This window comes from Erythranthe guttata, chromosome 4 (genome assembly GCF_056151865.1).
Source record: "Erythranthe guttata isolate IM_541 chromosome 4, IM_541, whole genome shotgun sequence".
Classification (NCBI taxonomy): domain Eukaryota; kingdom Viridiplantae; phylum Streptophyta; class Magnoliopsida; order Lamiales; family Phrymaceae; genus Erythranthe; species Erythranthe guttata.
The window spans coordinates 4,469,970-4,482,889 of NC_142536.1; the positions used below are offsets into that span (position 1 = coordinate 4,469,970).

General features: G+C 36.7%; 1 protein-coding gene across 1 annotated transcript; it reads right to left on the reverse strand.

The window, feature by feature from the left end:
- Positions 1-738: 738 nt before the first annotated feature.
- Positions 739-10,228, reverse strand: LOC105953345 (1-phosphatidylinositol-3-phosphate 5-kinase FAB1B). The gene is made up of 11 exons (XM_012977037.2): positions 8,749-10,228; positions 7,203-7,916; positions 6,337-6,490; positions 5,878-6,222; positions 4,869-5,687; positions 4,440-4,771; positions 4,128-4,251; positions 3,881-4,051; positions 2,248-3,729; positions 1,562-1,828; positions 739-1,472 (listed from the first exon to the last, which is right to left on the reverse strand). Exons 1-11 carry the CDS (start codon positions 9,348-9,350, stop codon positions 1,140-1,142), a joined length of 5,343 nt encoding a protein of 1,780 aa, XP_012832491.2. The 5' UTR covers positions 9,351-10,228; the 3' UTR covers positions 739-1,139.
- Positions 10,229-12,920: the final 2,692 nt, after the last annotated feature.

The following is a 12,920-nucleotide window of genomic DNA, read 5'->3' on the forward strand; positions in this document are numbered from 1 at the left end:
CGTCTTATATTTATTTTATGATAAATTACGGCCATTCCTGATAAGATCAAATTACGAAAAAATATCTTATGTTTTGATAATTACAACAAAGCCCCTCAACTATGAATCTTCTTCCATGTTCATCCTTATAGTATCAAATTCAACATAATCTTATAGATTCCATGAAATGTTCTCTAGTTTGTACTTATTTTGTGCAAAAATGCAGTTTCTAGTGCACCACAGTCTAAGATTTACAAGCCAAGAGATACATCTTACGATCATCTTGTTTTAAAATGTAGAGCTCAAATGGGGTAAAACGGGTACAAATTGGAGCATATTTCACATAATCTAAAAAATTCCACTAAATATGAGACTGCAATGGTAGACGTGTAAGAAGATTTATAGTTGGGGGATGGTTTTAATTACCCAAAACTGAGGAGTTTTTTTATAATTTAACATTACCTCAAGGGTGGTCGATTGTTTACAAATATGACCCAATGAGAAAATACAAAGAGATTGATAAAAGAGTATATATACTATCAACTATGTTACTTTCTCTTGTTGCTTCATTTTTCTATCAAATTAAATTTGGATCATAAAATGCTATTCCATCTCATAAATATACAACACGTGTATACCGATGACAACGAGACGACGACGATGGTAATAATGCGGACGCGACAAATATCCGTAAATTAAAATACGAGATAAAATATCATTTTACAATAATTATTAGTAACCAGCCCAAATACACAAAACTTATCAACTATATCAACACCTCATATTATACATACAAATTCACTTACATCACCAATTGATATACACTTGACTTCCAAGCCAATAAACAATGGGGGGAAATTGTCTAAAAACAAAACATGTTTACAACAACAACAAAAAAATTATATATTTAAAAAAAAAAACCTTTTTTGGGGAGGTCATCTAATATGTAGACCTGTGGGGGGGTTTTTTTTCATGGCTAAAACTTGCCTTGTTTTTTTCAATTCTTTTTTTCTAACAAAATAATCATGAATTCTAATTCTAAAACATAAACCCGAAAAACAACAGACAGGCGCTTCCACAGACACATCACAAGAAGCACGTAATAAACATGTAAAAAAACTGCAATGGGAATTTTAATTTCCCAAGTTTTAAGGTTTTTTTCACTCAGCGGAGGTTGTACTTTGTGCATTGTTGTTTTCTTCGAATAAATCGGTCTGCGACTTACTAGGAATGATTGTAGGAGGTGACCATTGATCCGGGACCATCAAGAAATAGGTTGTCATTGCTTTCCTGAATCTCTTTTTGTACTGCTTCGGAGAAATTATAGTTGGCATGGCGTTTTTGGGCCCACCAAGAATGCCCGATGTTTTAACCCAAGTCTCGAGATGTTTGTCCCATGTATATTGTCTCATGAAGTCTATAATACCAAGCACAAGCTCGTTTTTCTCTTCGTCTACCCCAACAAGCAGCGAATAATCCATCACATCTATCGACTGTGATAAAATTATATTTAATCAATATAATAATAATCAAGGTGGCTAAAGAGAAAATAAATAATAGAAGATAATGCAGACAAACTTACAGCGAGAAAAGCGGTATCGTTCCAAACGGCTCTTTCTAATCGTCTCTTGGCTTTATTTCCAACAAAAATCGGACAAGTGGGCATTGCTTCGATCAAGTTTTGGTCCAGCAGAACCTTGTTGCTTCCGGAAGAATCTGGGTTGTACCGTGACCTTGTAGATCCTTTAAGATCATAAAGCCGAGTGAGATTTCTTCGGAAAAGAAGATTCTCCATTACCAGCACATCCATTTTCGACTCCTTTCCGCCTTTAACGTGTTTGGTTGTAACCTTTTTCAACAGAAAAAGAAGAAAATCATTCATGATGTTTCGGAAAGTTATAGCAAGCAAACGCAATAAAGTACTAACACAGTTTGATTCTAATGAGAATATTCCATATCCATCATCATGCAAACTAAAATTATCAATACCAAAAATTGGATTTCAAAATAGGACCATGTAAAATTATTAATAATGTCTATCAATGAAAGAAACTCTCTGTTTTGTAATGCAAGTGATGAGAAGAGAAACTAAGAGAAAAATGCTTGTTGTGACTAGGGGCGGAAATTGGAACGGAATTTTTTATAACTGCCAAATCCGATCAGAAATTTTCAGATTGTGGAACAATTTTTTCCACCCCTAGTTGTGACAATAGCAAAATAAACAAATTATAGTGATAAAGATTCAACGGCTCGGAAAGAAAAAAAAACCTGATAAATCCCAAGAATCTTTGCCAGGCATGTCGGACTTCCAGTACCAATTGATTCAGAAAGATACTTAAAATATCCAGGAGCAAACTTGATAAACGATTCGAGCTCAGTCTTAGTCACTTGCTTAACGATAAACCGATCGTCCAAAGTTTTGGCAAAGAAGACATTGCTCTTACCACCTTGCGCTCCCCATTTCTTACACCGGCTCAGAGATCTAATGTAATCAATCTCCGTCGGACAACATATCCTCCTCAAGGCCTCGAAACGTTTTGCGTAATAACAAGTAACACTGTATTTCACCTTCCCATGGGGTCCTTCATCCGCAAAAGACACCCTCGCATGCAAAGCCTTCGTATAAGAGAGCGGATCCAAAGGCAAGGAGTTACGAGAATAAGTCGAGGACAGCATGAACTCGTCTACAGATCCAAGGCTTCTAGAAGTTTCCAGCATCAGTTCGTCCAGCGAGTGAAACGACTGAAAACTCGCAGAGTCAAGAGACTGCATGGAGTAAATCGAGTCTGCTGTGTCCTTCAGCCTCTCTGGCTCATCTGACAGCTGGACGAGGTATTCAGGTGTAAGAAGCGCATAGGATATGACACTTGTCGGTTCGTCGTCGTAAATCGGAATAACGGTGTCGTTGACACCCACAGGCAGGAGAAGCTTGGCCCCACCTTGGATTTCCGACTCGCGGAAGGATGAAATGTAAATGGGGTCGTATTCGCCGACTGTGTCCAGTTTCTGAGCGTTGCCTAGGAAATTCTTGTTCAGTGATCTGTAGAAAGTCATGAACGACATGCCCAGCCAGCTGGCGGTGTCTTCAATTTGGTCTGAACTTTTGTAAGCCATAAAAGACGGTGAAGGGGATAGTTTAGGCATGTTCACGTTTACATCCTCGATCCTATGGTCTTCCACGTCTGGCTTTACGGACAATCCAACGGTCGATATATTATTATAGACTTCAACTGCTTCATTAAGGTGGTTTTTGCCGGTCCATGCTGCATCGAGAGTATCTGGCAAACAAATTGGAGCTTGCCCTTCAGACAGGGTACTAGGATGAGTAGTAACATCAGATTCCATAGTATCAGATTCATCAGTGGCTTTTGTCCCAATTGGATCAGAGTTGGAAAATGCATCTGTTTTTTGATGAAGTACCGGGGATTGATCTCCATCTTCAGGGATTGGTACAGGTTTTGCTTCCACTGCAATAGGATCAGAGTAGTCGAATACTTCGACTGTCTTAACTGGGACATTAATATGTAAGAGCTCATCTGTAACAGAGAGGGGTTTCTCGTTGGATTCTGAAAAGGTGGGCTCCATGTAGTCTGGTTTGTTCTTTTTATCCAAACTATCTGCATAGAGCAGGCGGTGGTCCCACACAAAAGACTGGAACACCAGTTGTCTTCTGAGTCGATTGAGCTCGAGAATATCAATGGCTGGTTGACCTTGTTTTGCTTCTTTGTTCCAAATTTTCTGGAGCGACTCCTGCCAAATTTCAAACGCCAAATTTCAAACATCGTTCAGCACCCACATACTTAAAAGGGGATCTACTCAAGAGGGGAATCTCTCAATGTAGTTTCGCGTTTAATCTTTTGATATAGACAAGAAAACTAAGCATTCTAAATTAATACGATACCTCGAATTCAGACTTCTCTCTCTGCAACATCCCTTCTAGATCTGTTAAATGTCGTCTAAATTCAGATACCTCCATGCCACTATTGAGCAGATTCAATCCAGATCTTTTTTCCACCAGAAGGCGAAGAGCATTAAGCACTTCAGAGAACAAAAGCTCAGCCCGACCAGCAACCTGTAAGATTATTAGGACAGTTAGAGTTTTGGAAATCTGAAACGGAAGCAAAAACAAACAAGCATACTCATTTCACCTCATTCCATTCTTGTTCTATCCAATCCTGACTTTCATAGTTGAAATCAAGTTTCGCAGGAGGCAGGTAGACAGAGTGAACATCAATTGATGCATACCGAAAGCAAGCAACCATTTTTCCAAATCTGCATTTAAAGCAACATCGTAAAGCATTCACAATAGGCCACAGACATTAAATGAATATCCCAGTCCAACTGCTTGAATGATATTTTTTATTTATTCTTGAGTTTTTCGAGATTCATAAAAAAGTGAAACATATAAACGACTGTCAAAATGACCAGACGATACAAAAACGACGGTCGAGAGATCATACCCGTAAAACCGAAGACAGTCTCTGTGTAGAGAATGGCCACAGCTTGCCACTCTGCTTGCAGCGGCATGATTTGAAAAGCTTAGCTCCAAAAATTTTCCGAAGGATAATCCCCATGCAGCATCAGACATCAAAACCCTTCGAGTTGCAGGTGGAAAGCCATTAGCTCTTGGACACTTTAGGCAACGGTGCCACATCCAAATCTTTCCATCCTTCTCACCGGGCAACAGAATTTCCGACAGTTTCTTAACTGAGATCGTAAGGGTACCTTGTCGATGAGTATAGCAATCAACATGAGCTTCTGCGGGCATCTCACATGAGCGGCATCTATAATTCTGTCACAAAAGATTAGACCCTCACAGTCTGAAACGAACCTAGAACATGTGTAACAACAGATATAATTCTTTTTTTTTCAGAGGGAGAGTGATGTACCTGATCAAATAAATGATCTCGTAAATAACGACCCAAAGGCTTGTCATTGTTTCCATAGTATTTGATCCGGAGAAGATGAGATCTTTCACAGACAGTACCCTTCCACACACATCGAGATGACAAGGAAAGCAAGATGCTTAGATGGTCTGACGGGGAAGGTGCAAACTCTTCTATTGAAGTAGAATGTTCCTCGAGAATTTGAGGTTTGGAGTCAAGTTGCAATGCGGGTATCTTTGAAACACCTTTATTAATTGACACGAATGTGGTATTTGAATCTTGAAAATCATTACTGAATAACTCTCCTTCAAAACTATTTGCCTCCAAAGTCCTGGCTAAATCTATAGTGCTTGTTTCTCCTAGTGCATGGCCAAGAGAAGGGTCGTTCATAGACGAATATTGAAAACCTTCAAAAGAAGATGAGGCAGGGAGGCACTCAGCGTGCTGAGAACTCGTTGGAGCAAGAAGGTTAGATGTCTCTACATGCTCTCCATGAATGGAAGCAATTGTTGCTTTCAAAAGGTCTGGATTGGGCACACTACGTGACCTCTGTGGTTCGCCGACAGGTTGAGGGCCAGGAGATTTCTCATTTTCTGGGACCGTAGAATGCGGTATAACTGAAATGGACCTATCAATCCTTTTTGATGGCTTATCAAGAAGTGCCCCTGTGATTGAGGCACTCAACGGAAGTTGTGGCAGAGAGGCACCTTCATCGGCAAGAAAAGATGTCTCCAGAGCAAGGTGATAAGCCGCAAAAACTCCATATTGTACAACATGCTTCACTTTCTTCAACTCATCCCCATTGGCACCTCGAAGTAATATCTGAAATCATTAATGAGATATATTTAGATCTTCACTGAACTCAGAAGCCAAACTTATGCACCCCAGGTAATTAAAACAGCATTTGCAGTAACGTCAATATAATGTTTGAAAATACAGCTGATCGCCCATAAGAGTTGAGCTATTAAAATATAAAAATATTGGTATTCATGTATAGATTGTGACAACTCACTGTGTAACCTAGTGGCTTTGGACATCCTTCGAAATGCATCAATGTCTTCACCAGCTTCTTTCCAGCCTGATGAGCACTGCCATGCTCTTCCAAATACTTCTCAACACGGAACATGTCACAATGACCTACTTTCTGGGATGACAGATGATCGATTGAAGGAACTATTTGGCCACCTGTGCACCGAGCTATACGCTCGAGAAGCGGCTTTTTTATATTAAGAACAAGCGAGATATCTTTTGCAAGAAGGTAATCCTGTGCATATCGGGAAACAGATTTTTCAACCAGAAGAATATCGGGATTATGTGCATCTATCTTTGCAACAGCCATCTTAAGATGATCCATTTCCTGGGAACAGATGCAATATAAAAACAATAGTATGAGAATAAACTACAGATTATTACCAAGCAATTAAAATGTTTCTGGATAAATAAATGGCCAGAAAAGTTTAATGGACTCAACCTGCTGCAACAGAGTATCAAAGCTAGAAAGAGCATTAGAAACCCGCTGGTATTCAAGAGCCCCTCCAAGTATCAGCAAACGAGGTTTCTCAATTTTTGATGTCATTCGTCGATGAGCCACATTTTTCTTGCAAACAACTCCTTTGACCACCATACTATTCCATAAAATGGATCATTAATAAGAAAAAAATAATTGTTACAAAGATACATGAGAAACAAAGCCAAATGTATTCGTCAGCAGTAGAACTAAAAAAATGAAACAACCTTAGAAAATATTGAGTACATTGGTAGTAGTTACAAAAGAAAAGCTGCTGAAGCATAGAGATGCTGCTTTAAATGCATATAGTGCATCCTACATTCAATGTTAGATATTCCATTGGGCTAGAGTTAATGAACTCAATATAGATCTGTAGAAATTAGAAAATGCCTACGTCAAGTCATATCCATTTGAGCTGATATTAAAACACGGCCATTCCCTAATGCAAACCTCAATCAACCAAGAAAGTATTTTATATCTTAAGTCAACCAGAACAGCCTGCGTCACATACAGGAAAACAGATTAACTTGTCTAGGGGATAACTTTCTGTGAATGAGAATGTTATATTATCCAAAGTATCCAATAAAACCATAGAAAATAATTAAGAGAAAGACGAATATTTCGGTGAATTAGTTGTCCATGGATTGTAATCTAATCAATTTTCCGTTAAGGCTGATTCAATGAGATGTCCGTAATTCAACACATTAACTATTTTTCTTTTACTCTTTTCACAATCAACACATTATTAATAAAACTAATAAACATTGAAACATATAATTTTTCAGCCCAGAAAATCCAAAAGTAATTAACACACACACTCAAATCGTTACCTCTCACTTCGATGTCCAGAAGCTAAGCATTTCACTTTAACATAACCACCTGGATCCATTTGCCCGCCTTTGCTCATATCTGGCTTCAATAACGTAGCAGCCTCCCATGACAATGCCGTGATTATTTCTAACCAACTTTCTTTGTCATTTTCCTCCCCTGGAGTAATATTCTCCACCTGCAAGAGCTGAGCTACTAAAGCTCGAAAATGACTATCAACCACATTCTTCATGGCTCTCTTGTGCTCCTCATTTGACTTGTCCCTGTTTCTAAATTCCCCACTCCCAAAGCTGTTTGAATTACGTAAATACCCCCATTCTCCAACAGCATCCCCATCATCATCATCGTCATCATCATCAAATAGAAGTGCTTCCTTTTCATCTTCTTCATCTTCTGGATCAGGAGGGAGCCAGAGATTTCCATTGTTTTCAAAATCCACAGGTTCAGTATCCATATCTTCATTCACGTATAAAGAAGGTGCCACACATTCGTCACTAATATCATGTTCAACATCCTTTTGCTCAACATGCTGGACTTGTTCAGGATCTTGAGAATCGATAATATTCTGTAGTGAGTAGCTTCCCATACTTGAATCAACAGCATCTCCAGCAGGATGAACTTTACGTGATTTATATTCTTTGTCAATGTCGTCATAGTGAACACGACCAAAGTAACCTATGTGAGACACTCCAAATTCTTCATCTTCATCATCACTTCTGTTTTAAAAAAGAATAGGAAAAAAAAAAAGAATGTAAATGGATGATGATAATAACCTACAAGTTTAGAATGAATAAACAAAATCAGGAGGGTAGTAATTGAAGGCTTAGAAAAATAAGCTCTCGGGATTTTGATGGCACATACAACTCCAACACGAATAAATGTATACTACTTGCACAGTGATAAGCACCATTACACCAGTCCTAAATCACTGAAGAAGTCCTTACCTACCCTTCCGACCAAAAAAGAAAATCCTTATACAGAAACTAACCTTCCTCAAAAGAACAGAAAAACAAGTAAAGAAGCTTATACGTTTGACTCCAAATCAGTTATGATACATGCATTCTTAAGAATTGCACAGAGATCAGATAGTGTCAAAATTACATGCAGCAGAAGAAGATACAAACCCAAACGCAACAATTGTAAAGTAGCTTCTTTCATTTGTATCAGGTTCCTACACATAGTAGAGCCATCATACAATAAGAAATTACATGCAACAGAAGCAGTGAACGGAAAAAACATAGACCATTATTATAAAGCAATTCCCATTTGTCTGAGGTTCTTACTTATAAGGAATAACGGAGCAGACTTATAAACCACAAAACTCTAATTCTGTAAATGAAAAATAAAAACAAATTTCGGGTTCAAATGTCTATGCTCAATTCAACCTAGAGCCACACACTCAGTAACAAAATCCGGAAGGGGACTGACTAGCTAACTTAACATAATGTGATTTCACTAATTAGGCAACCCAAAAAATATATTACAATCTAGATCTATCACAAATATGTTGCTTAGTTCGATACGCAGAAAGAGGTATGCGGAAAGAACCTGTTTGGAGAGAATCCAGATTGGTTTTGAGACAGGTTCTGTTCTCCAAAGTCCACGGCACGATCCATGGCTGCATCACTCTGTCCTTCTACAGTTGTTTCCATTATTATTTCCTCCGATAAAATTGGGCTAAATCCAGCAGACTGTGGCACTGAAACAAACGTAACGCTACTGCTGTCACAGGTTCCACTCGACTTAGAGCTAACGAAACTAGTAAATGATGTGGAACTACTGATGAGATCCAGGCTGGCCACCTGGACGCCATTTTCAACTGGCTGTGCCGCCAGTCCCTGCCGCCATTGCCGGAAACAGTAATTACAGGCCCTGATCTTCTCCCACTCTTCTAGTGGAGCGTTCGGTGGTTCGGTGGAAGGTGCGGGCACCCAATTCGAAGTACACTTGCCGCAGAAAATCCGGCCACAGAGGCGGCAATGGTGCCTACGGTTGAACAAGGTGAACTGTGAATCGCACTCGTAGCATACCCTACAGCTCTCATCGGGCATCCAAAAATCCCTTGACACGTGTGTGGGCTCCGCCCGCCAAGGGATCCATGATTTGAGTAACCCTATCAGATCGGAGAATGTCCTGTTCGGAGAGTCCATGGACTTGACAACCCGTTTTTCCCTCTCATTGTAATATTCTCATTTCCTTCCAACTCCAATATCCATTTGTAACCCCCACCCCCAAGTAACGAAACGGAATACGCGTCAAATAATCCAGTTACGAGGTCAATCAAAGTAAAACCAATTCAACAATGGAACCCCCTCAGATTCCTCACCAATTCACTGACTAGAAAAAGCTGCAACAAGTCTCGATCCTCTTCGATTTCGAATTCTAGTAAAATCCACAATCTAACGCCTTCTTAATACTCAATAAGACACAAAGCCCAAATTGGGAATGAATTTATCTCAACAACCACTTTCCTTGGTCAATAATTCAAAAACACATGAACACAAACCCTAAAATAAAAAATCCCAATATCTGAACTTATTAATTCTGAATTCCAGCAGTGACCCAGTAACCGAAACTCAATTCACAACAATAAAATCACAAAAAAAAACAAAAATCCCCCACAATTAAAGTAGAAACTTAAATAAAATCGAGCCCCAAATCAAAACCTGGACGCCTGCAATCTTCGAAGTAAATTGAAATCAATTCGATCCAGCTTCAAACCCTAATTCACCCAATTCACTCACAACGCATAAATTCGGATGATTTCCTCTCTTATTGAAGAACAGCTCAGCATGCCTCTTGATTATTTCTCCCCCAGTGAATAAATCAACAATCACGTCAACATCACAGACGCAAAGATATTTAAATAAACATTGAATAATTTCTGCATACTAATAAAAAAAAAAAATTTAAATATGGAATTTTCGTCGAAATAGACTGTCGGAAATGTGTGCTGGGCAGTAATTGATTGATATTCAAATAAATGGAAATGGATTTCCAATACCAAATTTATTGGAATTTATCAGACAGAAGAAAAAGGAAAATGCAAATTAGTTTCCACGTGGATATTAGTTTCGTTCGGAATTCTTACAAAAGTCAACAATCAAAAAGTCAGATCTTTTTGATCTTTGTATTAACTTCTTCTATTTTTCAATTTATTTTCTTCCGTATTTTTAGATTCAATTTTCATGTAATAAAAAATTTATTTCATGTAATAAATTATATTGTCACTACTCATTTTATACACATAAAAATATATATATATATATATATATATATATATATATATATATATATATATATATATATATCACCAAGCATAGTATTTAAAAAATTATGAAATTAACAATAAATTGAACAATAATTTTAAAAGAACATTAATGTCTTAATCATAATTGCTAATAATTAAGTTATTTTCAAATATTTTACTACATTTCAAAATCGACGTAAAATAATCATGATTACACCGCGCAAAAATATACTTAATATAATATCCGTTATCAACAAAACTAATAATCATATTTATAATTTTAAAATAGGGAAGATTTAGTAGTATTTTTGTACCAAGTTATTTGTATAGTTGTTATTTAATTTATGACGAGATCAATTGTCATTGTTCTTTTTTTTTTTTTTTTTTTTTTTTTTTTTTGAGTAAATTCAAGTCCATTACAAGGGGAAGTAGGGGAGGGAGGAGGGACTCGAACCCTAGACCATTACCCTATTGGTAAAGGCTAGGTACCAACTCTCCTAACGAGGGTTGGTAATTTTGTCATTGTTCTATTGTTCTATCAAATATTATTTCATTTACTTTATTATTATTAGGGTAAATTACACACACCCCCCTGAGGTAAGCTTAAATAACTGTAAGGTCCCTGTGGTATCGATAATTACATTCACCCCCCTGAAAGGTAGTTAAAAACTCTAACGGGATAATGCATTGTATACATTATTCCAATAGGGTTCTAATGGACTATTACTTTTAGCTAGTTGTGGAGATAACATAGAGTTATGGGGAGTTATGGGGTGACATGGCTCCCCCAATATTTTTTAAATCACTCATAACTCTTAGTTGTCTTCACCACTTCCTGAAACCAACAGTCCATTAGAACCCTATCGGAATAATGTATCCAATGCATTATCCCGTTAGAATTTTTAACTACCTTTCAGGGGGTGAATGTAATTATCGATACCACAGGGACCTTACAGTTATTTAAGTTTACCTCAGGGGGGTGTGTGTAATTTACCCTTATTATCTATATAATATATAAAAGTTGAATTCCATGCCTAATTGATTGACATTTGTCAATTTCAAATGCTTACATGTCTTTAATTTCATCCCACGTGTCCATTTGATTGGTTACGAAAATTAAGCAAAAAACATGTCATCATTTGTATAATTGTACATGTCATTAATTTGCATATATAGAAATTACCAATCAAATCATAAATATCACATTTATCATATAAAAAAGTCATGCGTGCGTTTGATATATATATATATATATATATATTTTTTTTTTTATTGCATTTAATGTTATATTACCAAATGTAATTGATTGTTTCTTTTTTCATTGGTCATATATAAGTATATAAACCCCTTACCGATTCACGTTATTCCACCATCATTTTTCATTCGATAAAAAACGTATGGTTATGTGCGTTTTGTTTTGATAAAATCGGCTCCTTTTTTAAATTGGGTTCTCTTGATTTTTTGCAAATGTTGTTATTTAGTTCTTTCGTTATTTTTTATTGATGATTTTTCTTTCATTTTTAATTTTATAATATTGTATTATCTCCAAAATTTCGTAATTATAATTTCAATATATTATATGCTCAAATTTGGTGTTTATACTTTTAATTATTTTATGAAAGAATCATATAGGTTCGTATAAATACATGAATAAATTATCTTTATCTCATGATTTTACCAATATGTTTTATTTTGTTTTTCTTACTAATTAATATTTAAATTTTATTATATTTTTCAGATGAATATCCTCTCGAAAGCTACGTTTGATAGGTTTAGGAAAGACATGTACCTTGCTTATACTTTTAATATGATTGAATCGTCCCGATTGACAGACGATGGTTTACATAACAAAGAATTGGTATTTGGGAATTGTAAGGTATTGTCATACACGGTTTTGCCGTTACAAGGTCGTATGATACTGCCTAATTCGTTTACTGAACGGCCGACAAATTTCTCTCGATATTAAAAATATTGCAGACATTCCATTTGGTTCTTTCACATTTGAATCGTTTCATTTATTACGACATTTTTTGTTTTTTCTATTTCATATTAAAGTGCTACATTGGTCTCGATATTTTCGATCTGTTTTTATGTTATGTTTGGTACTTTGACATTAATGGCATTTGTTTATTTCATGGTAAAAATATTCTATATTCCTTTCAATGTGATGTTAGTTTGCAACATTATACAGTGAACAAATTAAGCGATAAAATAGATCATGTGAGTATTTAGTATCCTATTTGATTCGGTTCGGATTTGGTTTGCAATGCTTCGGTTTAGTATGGTTTTGGTTTGGTTTGGTTCGGTTCGGATTCGTTTCACTTTCGCTCAGATGTTCTGATGGCAAGTGAAATATGTTCGAGGGGTGAGGAAGCCGGTTTTATAAGAAGAATTATTGTTTCCAAATGCAACTTTTAAAATTGCAATTACCTCCCAAAAGTTATGTACATTTCGAAATGTGTCAGGGCCA

Coding starts and splice junctions, on each gene's coding strand:
- LOC105953345 (XM_012977037.2), bottom strand. CDS start 9,350: ATGGACTCTCCGAACAGGACATTCTCCGATCTGATAGGGTTACTCAAA. Junction 7,917..8,748: donor TCTGGATTCTCTCCAAACAG/GTTCTTTCCGCA, acceptor TTTTTAAAACAG/AAGTGATGATGAAGATGAAG. Junction 3,730..3,880: donor GAGAGAAGTCTGAATTCGAG/GTATCGTATTAA, acceptor GAAATTTGGCAG/GAGTCGCTCCAGAAAATTTG.